This window comes from Orussus abietinus, unplaced genomic scaffold (assembly GCF_000612105.2).
Source record: "Orussus abietinus isolate OABI.00-Male unplaced genomic scaffold, Oabi_2.0 scaffold684, whole genome shotgun sequence".
Taxonomy (NCBI): domain Eukaryota; kingdom Metazoa; phylum Arthropoda; class Insecta; order Hymenoptera; family Orussidae; genus Orussus; species Orussus abietinus.
In genome coordinates this window covers 17,270-26,389 of record NW_019395021.1, presented here as the reverse complement: position 1 = coordinate 26,389, position 9,120 = coordinate 17,270, and the positions used below count along the sequence as shown (strand labels likewise).

The following is a 9,120-nucleotide window of genomic DNA, read 5'->3' as shown; positions in this document are numbered from 1 at the left end:
CCGCTCATACCATGTAGTCTCTCGGGTTCAAATCCCGCACAGGAGAGATTTTTCGGTGTCTAAGGCAGGGTCTGCCTGATAGCCTTACTGACGAGTCCACACACAGGCAGACCCGGGACGAAACACAACAAACAGGGCACACACACCATCACTCCACACCTAAGCCCAAAGTGGTGACCCCGACGTGATTATGAGGCGACATTTATTTGTTTCGCTGTTACGAACCGCCTCGATGGGGAACGGCGAAGTCAGTTTTTTTGTGGACCTGTCTCCAACCACGAGCAAGGGGTAGTGCACCGCTCCGCGTTAGGTCCAAATCGTTTATGGTAGTAACAAACTCCCTTTTGGTCCTCTCTAGACCTGAACCTAGAACGTTGCCTGGGTCGCCTGTCGCGTTGCCATTCCCTGGATGGCCCGATAACTCGGTCACACTCAAGATGTTCCAAACGGGTCATTATCTGGCTCATCTGACCGGTCAGGTCTGCTAGGTCGACGGATCGTTTGCTGGCATGTGTCTCGACTTCCCCGACGAAAGGTGCGCGGGTTCGTTCGATAGTTTTATCTGCCATCTCGGCCAACTTGTCCAGTTCGACAGTTTCAACCACCGTGAGGATTTCTTGGACGTGTTTGGGTAGACGTTGAAGCCATAGAGTCTTCAGTACCCGGTCCGGAACGCTTTTGTCTGCTAGGGCGCGCATTTCCCTTAACAGACCGGTGGGGCGTTTGTCTCCCAGCTCGAGGCCCGAGAGCAGTTTGCGAAATTGGCTTTCTTCTGACTCTGAAAGTCTTGTAATTAATTTGTCCTTAATAGTCTGATACTTATCCTGAGTTGGTGGAGTAACAATGAGGTCAGAGACCATAAGCATGGTCTGTTCGTCGAGTTGACGAACGACTGCATGGTAACGTACATCATCCGAGCGGACGTGGTAATGTTCGAAGTAACTCTCAAGTTGACAAAACCAGAGCTTCGGATTATTGCGCCAGAACGTGGGTAGCTTGGCACTGCGGAACTCGTTAGCTTGAACTTCCTGTTGTGAACTTCCTGGGGGAAGCTGTTGCGCCGTAGACGGCATGCTCGTTGCGTCCGGTTGTTTCGTGTCGTCCATGCTTGCTAGCACGTGGCGAGAGGTTATGTCGGACTATCGGCGCTCGTGGCGGTAGGAATAAAAGTCTTTTGAGAATCGCGGTTGCACACTATTATTTGCAGGGAACGTACGGATTGGATCAGTAAACGTACCGGTGCTTGCCTGGGCGATCACATCACGTCGGGGTCACCATTAAACTGACTGTAGGGGTTAACCGTATCTGGCCTGTATTCCGGTACCCACAGTCTGAGTTCGTCTTTTATAGGGTTTAAGTGAAAGGGCATACAACTCCGCACATTTTCCTTTTTCACACATTTATTCCTGACAGAAATCGCACACAGTAATAGGCGGGCTCCGCGCCGCCGGGAACTAGGAACCTTACTCGTTTTGGCGGGGGCATAAACTGAATGTCTACCAAGTTAGGCGCGCGTCGTCGCAGTCGACGCGCCATCTAGGGTGTCCCACAGATTCTTAATATTTTTAGATATGCGATTTCTACAAATATGTGAGTAGAATGGAGGATTTGAGATTTTATGTATTGTGACGATGCACCCGGTGGGCGATCGCCCCAGGGCTCCGAATGTCGAACAATAATCCTGAAATCCATTAAAATCCTTTCCGCAGGCAGTGGTATTATATTTTAATTGTATCATTTCATCCACGTCTTTTTTCAGCTCGCTCGGCGCTCAAGGCCGAGGAGGAGAGGAGTCCGAATGTCCGTCGCGCTACCTTCCGTTTTTTTTTATATAAGTTGTGTATAGCTTAGACGGCAGGACGTCCTCGCGGTGAGGCGAGTGCGGGCAAGAAGACAACATCCATCGCGGGACAAGGGCGCCCTCGAGGGACCGCAGAAAAGGACGACAACGGTGGCAAAGAGGCCTTGCCCCGCTGCTGCCCATGGGTGCCGGGGCCGCGCGGAGTAGGGCCGAACCGAGCCACCCGCGACCCCGTGCTTGACGCCAAGGGTCGACTCATGGCGGCGTCGCTGGGTCACCGCGTCCCTACGCGGATTTCCGGCCCTTCATTGATGGCGGGAGGAGGGCGCATTGCCGGTGGCCGTGGCCCCCCCCCGCCGTGATCTTTGACTCAAGGGAGTCCATAAAAGGGCGGTGAGGGGGGGTCCAAATTGCATCGCCCTCCTACGCCGAGGCCAGACCGCGGTGACCCCAGGGCGGAAGGGCCCATTGGTCCCCTCAGTTAGGAGCCGTTGCATCGAGGGATGTCGGCACCCCCGGGCAAAATCGCGAGGAATCTTTGCTCAAGGGAGCCCAGGACCGGCGCCACCGAATCCCCGAGTAGCTACGTCCCAGGACCTGCGGATGACGTCACGTGCCGGCCGCGCGGCTCGATTGGGCCGCAGAATCCTCTTCAAATCCGGCTCGCAAACCTGCGCCGCGGCTGTCATCATCCAAAATCCTAAAAATTCAGTACGTGACCGCTGTCAATTGACCGACGCAATTTGGCAGCCGACAGCGGCCAATCAACAAGGACTTCGAGCCGCCGACGAGAAGCCGTCAAGCCTTCCCGGAGGACTGTGGCGAGAACCCGGCCTTCTCGGTCCGCGAGCGTTAAGCTGGACAGACGCTGAATCCGCTGCCTTCACACCACCCCTTGCACCGCTACCTCGATGCACACCTACCTGGGGACCTTCGCCGTCGACGGTGGATTTCCATCGAGGGAGAGCCGTCGCACTCGCCGAACCAGAGGTTTGAGCGTATAGTACTTTAGTAGATTTTTGAGGTTTTTGGTAGATTTTCCGGTTTCGCGTTTTCCCTGGGTGTTCCGTCGTCGGGCCGCGCGCTACGCGGTCGGCCCTTCCGCTGTCTAATCGGCCAAAGTCTCGTGTGAGCGGCCTAGTTGTATTTTTTTGGCCGAAGTCTCGTGTGAGCAGCCTTTTCGAAGTAAAATATCTCATTGCTGCCTCTCTCCTCGGTCGGATCAAGAAGCCGTGTCGACCCGAACTCAGGGATGCTGTCTTGAGCGGTCGACACGTTAATTTCCTTTTGTTTCGCGAAGTGAGAACATCGGTTAATTTCTTTTTGTTTCCGCGAAGTGCGAACTTAAATGCCGTTTTCGCGAAGTGCGAATCTTAATTAAAGTATGTCGTTTTTCGCGAGGTACGAATTTTCAGTCAGTTATCTTTTTTGGCGTAGGGCGAACCCTCAAATACATTGTTGTCGTGAAGTGCGACCCGTTATAACCTAAATTTCCGTTTTCGCGAAAGGCGAGCCCCTCTGTAATTCCCCCTTTTCGAGCTGGATATTTCTTGTAGAACAGTGCCTGCTTTCGATTTAGCCGTCCCATGTCTAGATCGAAAAGTAAATATATGTCCGGATTTTCAACCATTGTAAATTGTTAGTTTCGTGATCCCATAAAATTTAGTTGGATCGTAATTATTTTGGAGCGAATGTAACGTATAAAAATTTAATGTGTCCGAGATCTCTTCGTTACTTGCGTCGATTATTAGCGCCGATATTTTGAAACTGCTGCCTTGCGCTTACTTTTCTTGTATTTTTTTGTGTTATTGCTGCCTTGCTCGCCGAAACCTTCAATTTATTTTGCTTGCGTACTTAATCGATTGCCCGTCTGTTCACCGTTTAAATATTTTCTTCGCGAATTTAGTCTACTGTTTCCCAATTTAATTTAGTGCCGTGTAGGTTTTTGCGTGCGTGCAATTCTCATTTTCGTGTTCTCTTTAATTGGATTAATATTCTTGTCCCGGAGTCGAGCCCAATCTTATAGTTGAAAATATAGTTTCGCGTAGTTTTTTTTTGGATTTTTGGCTGTCTAAAGCCACCGTTTCTTTTCCGTGCGCTTCGCCGCGCGCTCCGTCGCCCGGCCCGGTACCGGATTGTGGGCCCGCCCGTGGCCATTTTGGTGAAATTGTTAAAATCAATTCTTTTTTTAGTTTGAAATAAATAGGTCATTAATTTAATTCCGTCTCTGGTTCGATTTTTTTTTAAAGAACCCCGCCCTCTCCGCGGTCGCTTGGGTGTACTGACAAGGGAACATTCCCAAGTGTCCGCCTTCGATCTTGTTGAGTTTCATATATGCTGAAGAATACAAAAATCCAAGAGACACGTGTTTTTTTATATCTGCAATGGTCCACAATTAAGGGGTGAAACAACCCCCCAAACTTTAGCGAAAAATCGGTTTTTTAAGTATTTTTCGTAGGAGCAGTGGAGGGATTTCGATGAAACTTTGCATAAACGTATTCTGTAGAAGGACGGTGACAACACAATATTGTTCAGCAATGTTGCACCCCCTCAAGGGGTTGAAATACCATTCAGGCGACAATTTTTGGTAATATCCATTAAACAAGCACTCCTACTTATGTTCCACTTACGCGATGTGATTGCTCGCAAAAAAATTAAAAAATACGTGTTTTTTGCTGTTTGCCAATAAACATTTACACATCGGTTGTAAACGATGAATGTAGGTGGTATTAGGGTATATCCCGACTACCTTTATTGGGTTATATCGTGACCAATTCATCGTACATAAGTCGTGTCAACGTGGTAATTCTTCAAAATGTCATTGATTTTCATAACATGCAATTATTTATAAATAAATTAAAAAACACTTTCAGAGGCTAAAATTGTTTCGCAACGGATTCGACGATGCAGTCATTACCCGTTTCCAACTAGTAATACAATCTCCGTTGTGAAAGGATAAAATTGGATTTTCACTGTTTTTAGAAAAAAATAGAGTCAGCGATTTTCGATACCTAAGGTACGGGAATAGTACGTTGAATCAAATCATATTTGGAATCGTCTACGCCGACGTGCTTTCTTATAAAGTCTGCACTGGATTCGATGCTGATCAGTTCTGATCAGGACTTCATCCTTGTGAAATTATTTTGTCGACGTGCTACGATATATTTGTGCGTAATGATTATAAATCCTATAAACGTGATCAACCTTTTGTTAGCTACGTTTCAAACTATATATTTAATGGAGACGGAAGTTAATCGGCATGAAATACTGTACAAACGAATCTATTCAAACGATTCTTTTGGATTCTTTAATGAAGATTCAACATTGGATTTCCATGAACCTTTTCAAGCACGGGAGGTTGAGTATGTTGAAGATGAAGAAGAGTGGACTGACGAAACGGTGCCACAACCATCTTCATAGGTTTGCCAAGACACAGCGGTTAACTTCGACTATAAAAAGAGAGCAGTAGAATTCTGGAGAAGTCGAAAGTCCGGCAATCTCAAATTTGCCACCGTCCAATAACGATTTAGGAAACTTTCTGATGCTTGTGAATTAAGAAGGTGGGTCAACCAAGTGGATGATGGAGGATGTCGAAAAGAAAAATTACTGTATGTGTCTACGTTCACGCTGAACAAATTACGAAACGCTATTGACGCTGTTTTTATAGTACATGACGCAGATATCTAAAAATGTGCTCTAGAAGCATGGAGAGAACAGACAAACAACGACATGAGTTTTAAAGCATCGTCAAAATGGTTATATGGTTTCAAAAAAGTTCATTGTATTGTGTCACGAAAAATAACAAAATTTATTACAAGGAAGACATTAGAAGACGGCGCCAATTTACAAAAAGTAACTAGTGAATTTCTAGACACTGTAAGACCACTGATAGCGCAGTACAGGGCCGAAAATGTGTATAATTCCGACCAAAGTGGATTTCAGCTAGAAATTCATTCGGGACGGACATTATCATATGAAGGAAAAAAAAAAGTGGAATGTGTTGCCCAATCAATTTCGTGTGATGGACGTTTACTATCTTCGCTGTTGGTAGTGTTGAAAGAAGCAAGTGGCCAATTCGGACCGGTCGTAGAAAAAACATTGTTTCGTCCACAAAATATTTTTCCTTTGGCTTCGAAGTCTGGCAAGCTAACTTCAGGTAAAGACGCCTTGAACTGATTCCTTTAATTTATTAACTAGTATACTAATAATGATTAATGCGATTGAAAAAATTGTAGAGCATGTTAAAACGTGGTTGAAGCATGTCCTCTACCCTAACATTGGTCAACAAAGCGTTCTTCTGCTTGACTCCTGGAGCGGACACTGCAACGATACAATTGAAAAAACGAAACCTGCCGACAAAAACATTGTGGCAATGATGATACCAAAGGGAACTACTGGTCGAATCCAACCTTTAGATGTCTATGGTTTTCGAGTATGGAAAAATGTCATAAGGCGCTTTTCTGATATTGTCCTTTTACATAATTATGACGTTAACCTTCATTTACGGAATAATATCATAAAATTGCAATCACTCGTGCATAATCAATTGTCTTCTCCTAGATATAAAAGCCTGTTGCAATATGCATGGTATAAAAGTGGTTATATCGATGAAAGATTAGAAAACTTCTCGAACCCGGTTAATTTTGCCTTTGAAAGTTGTTCAGTTATGAAATGTAATGTTTGTGGTGCAGCAGCAATGATACGGTGTTCTTGGAGCAAAAAAACATTTTGTATAAAGCATTTTTTCCACGAATACCACTACTGTAATAAATATGATCAGTAATATTAAATAATCTCCTGCTTTATAGAAAGATGTAAGAAATATTCTCTTATAACTTCCTGGTGATCAATTTCAGAATTAATATTTATACGCACACACTTCTTGAATGTACCATTCTCGTACCTAAGGTATCGAATATCGCTGACTCTATTTTTTTTCTAAAAACAGTGAAAATCCAATTGTATCGTTTCACAACGGAGATTGTATTACTAGTTGGAAACGGGTGATGACTGCATCGTCGAATCCGTTGCGAAACAATTTTAGCCTCTGAAACTATTTTTTAATTTATTTATAAATAATTGCATGTTATGAAAATCAATGACATTTTGAAGAATTACCACGTTGACACGACTTATGTACGATGAATTGGTCACGATATAACCCAATAAAGGTAGGCGGGATATACCCTAATACCACCTACATTCATCGTTTACAACCGATGTGTAAATGTTTATTGGCAAACAGCAAAAAACACGTATTTTTTAATTTTTTTGCGAGCAATCACATCGCGTAAGTGGAACATAAGTAGGAGTGCTTGTTTAATGGATATTACTAAAAAATGTCGCCTGAATGGTATTTCTCCCTCTTGAGGGGGTGCAACATTACTGAACAATATTGTGTTGTCACCGTCCTTATACAGAATACGTTTATGCCACGTTTCGTCGAAATCCCTCCACTGCTCCTACGAAAAATACTTAAAAAACCGATTTTTCGCTAAAGTTTGGGGGGTTGTTTCACCCCTTAATTGTGGTCCATTGCAGATATAAAAAAACACGTCTCTTAGATTTTTGTGTTCTTCAACATATATGAAACTCAATAAGATCGGAGGCGGACACTTGGGAATGTTCCCTTGTGACCAGTCTACGAATTGCTGAAGACATATCTACTCAACGTGATTCTCTCGAGCATACCGAAGAATCTGGTTCGCGATGTAACTTCTCTAGCCAGAGTAAACCCATCGAATACTTCGAACTATTCTTTGATTCGACGCTATGGTCACTAATAGATGAAGAAGCTAATAAATATGCGGATTATTCAAGGCATTTACTTAGAGAATTGGAATCATTTGAAACAGAGATTTGGACACCAGTTACTATGTTAGAGATGAAGGCATTTATAGCAGTGCTGCTGGAAATGGGAATTACGAAAAAACCCAATATACGTTCGTATTGGTCCGAAAATTCACGTACCATACCGTGGTTCCGAAGGATATTCTATGGAAATTGATTTCAACAAATTTTGAAATATTTTCTCTTAATTGATAACTGTTGATGTTATCCACATAGTCACGAGAAATACGATCCCTATGCAAAATTTAAGGCCACTTGTTGAACACGCTAACAGAGTGGTCAAATTTCATTATGAATCACATAAAGAATTATTAATTGATGAGTCGTTAGTTGGGACACTGTCATTCTAGCATAACGCAATACTTGCCAAATAAAAAACATCATCGTTGGGGCATAAAATGTTGGATGTTGTGTGATTCAGTTTCAAAATATTGTTTGACGTTCTCTTGCTACAAAGGTGCAAAAGAAACAACTACTAGTGATAGAAAAATGTTTGGCCTTGGATATGATGTGGTAAATTTGTGGTAAATTTATTAAAAGATAGTAATTGTTTGAATAAGAGGGATCACATTTTTGTCGACAAACTTTTTTACCAGCATTGAATTAGCTAGATATATATATATATATATTCTGTGGATACCTATTTAACTGGAACCATTAGAAGAAATAAGAAATGTATTCCTGATAACTTGAAAGAAGCTAATGTAAATGAGGTAAAATATTTTCAATGAAGTATTGTTATGTTCGTATCGCGAAAAAAAAAGTGTAAAAAACCTGTATTATTAATTTCAACAAAAGCAGAAGAGCAAAATGTGACTATAACAAAAAATCGACATGGCAGAGAAATACGTTCGACAAAACCCGCTATTATTTAATCTTCCAATGCCTTCATGGGTGGTGTTGATGAATCGGATAAAATGCTGTATACTTTTCTCGATGAACGAAGATCAGTTAAATATTGGAAAAAGGTAGCCTTTAACATAATCAGCCGCATGGTTTTAAATGCATATATAATCTACAAGGAAAGAGTAAAGAGTAAAGCAATGAATCGGTTAGATTTTATTTCGAATATTATTTTTAAAATTGAGTGTAAGTGGATGAACGAAAAGAAAGCACATGGTTATGTAAAGGAAAAAACATTTGGTTTAGTAAAGTTGCCACAACGTAACTTGCGACAATGCGTAGTCTGCAGCACCAAAATGCAATAAAAAGATCACATTTAATTTGTGTGCAATGTAAAAAATGATTCATCCAATATGTTTTGATAAAACACCGATGTTACAAATGACAAGTGTTACACTTCATTTAAATTGTTTATTCATAACATAAAAATATGTTTAATTTGTAATTCGTCATTTTGTGAAATACATCTGTATTATTACATATGCGTACTGTAAGTTTAAAAATATTTCATGTTTTATTCGGTAAAAATTATTGAGAAGATAACAATGAAATACAAAATGTTTTCT

The 9,120-nt window shown here is 42.4% G+C and overlaps 3 protein-coding genes across 3 annotated transcripts; 2 read left to right on the top strand and 1 right to left on the bottom strand.

Annotated features, from left to right (window-relative positions):
* Positions 1-248: 248 nt before the first annotated feature.
* On the bottom strand, positions 249-1,106 carry LOC105699009. The gene has a single exon (XM_012423703.1). The coding sequence runs from the start codon at positions 1,104-1,106 to the stop codon at positions 249-251; it is 858 nt and encodes a 285-aa protein (XP_012279126.1).
* A 4,447-nt stretch (positions 1,107-5,553) lies between these two features.
* Positions 5,554-6,501, top strand: LOC111674189. Its single transcript, XM_023433599.1, has 4 exons — positions 5,554-5,653; positions 5,781-5,957; positions 6,037-6,437; positions 6,493-6,501. The coding sequence occupies exons 1-4, from the start codon at positions 5,554-5,556 to the stop codon at positions 6,499-6,501; spliced, it is 687 nt and encodes a 228-aa protein (XP_023289367.1).
* A 639-nt stretch (positions 6,502-7,140) lies between these two features.
* On the top strand, positions 7,141-8,859 carry LOC111674188. The gene is given in 6 exon segments (XM_023433598.1): positions 7,141-7,154; positions 7,526-7,747; positions 8,002-8,170; positions 8,173-8,232; positions 8,234-8,269; positions 8,272-8,859. Coding segments are annotated over 6 exon segments (1,089 nt in total).
* Positions 8,860-9,120: the final 261 nt, after the last annotated feature.

Excerpts from the sequence above, each read along its gene's own strand:
- LOC111674189 (XM_023433599.1), top strand. The coding sequence starts at position 5,554 with ATGGTTATATGGTTTCAAAAAAGTTCATTGTATTGTGTCACGAAAAAT. Across the intron at positions 5,654-5,780 it reads ACGGCGCCAATTTACAAAAA|GAAAAAAAAAAGTGGAATGT; the intron begins GTAACTAGTGAA and ends TATCATATGAAG. Across the intron at positions 5,958-6,036 it reads GTCTGGCAAGCTAACTTCAG|AGCATGTTAAAACGTGGTTG; the intron begins GTAAAGACGCCT and ends AAAAAATTGTAG.
- LOC105699009 (XM_012423703.1), bottom strand. The coding sequence starts at position 1,106 with ATGGACGACACGAAACAACCGGACGCAACGAGCATGCCGTCTACGGCG.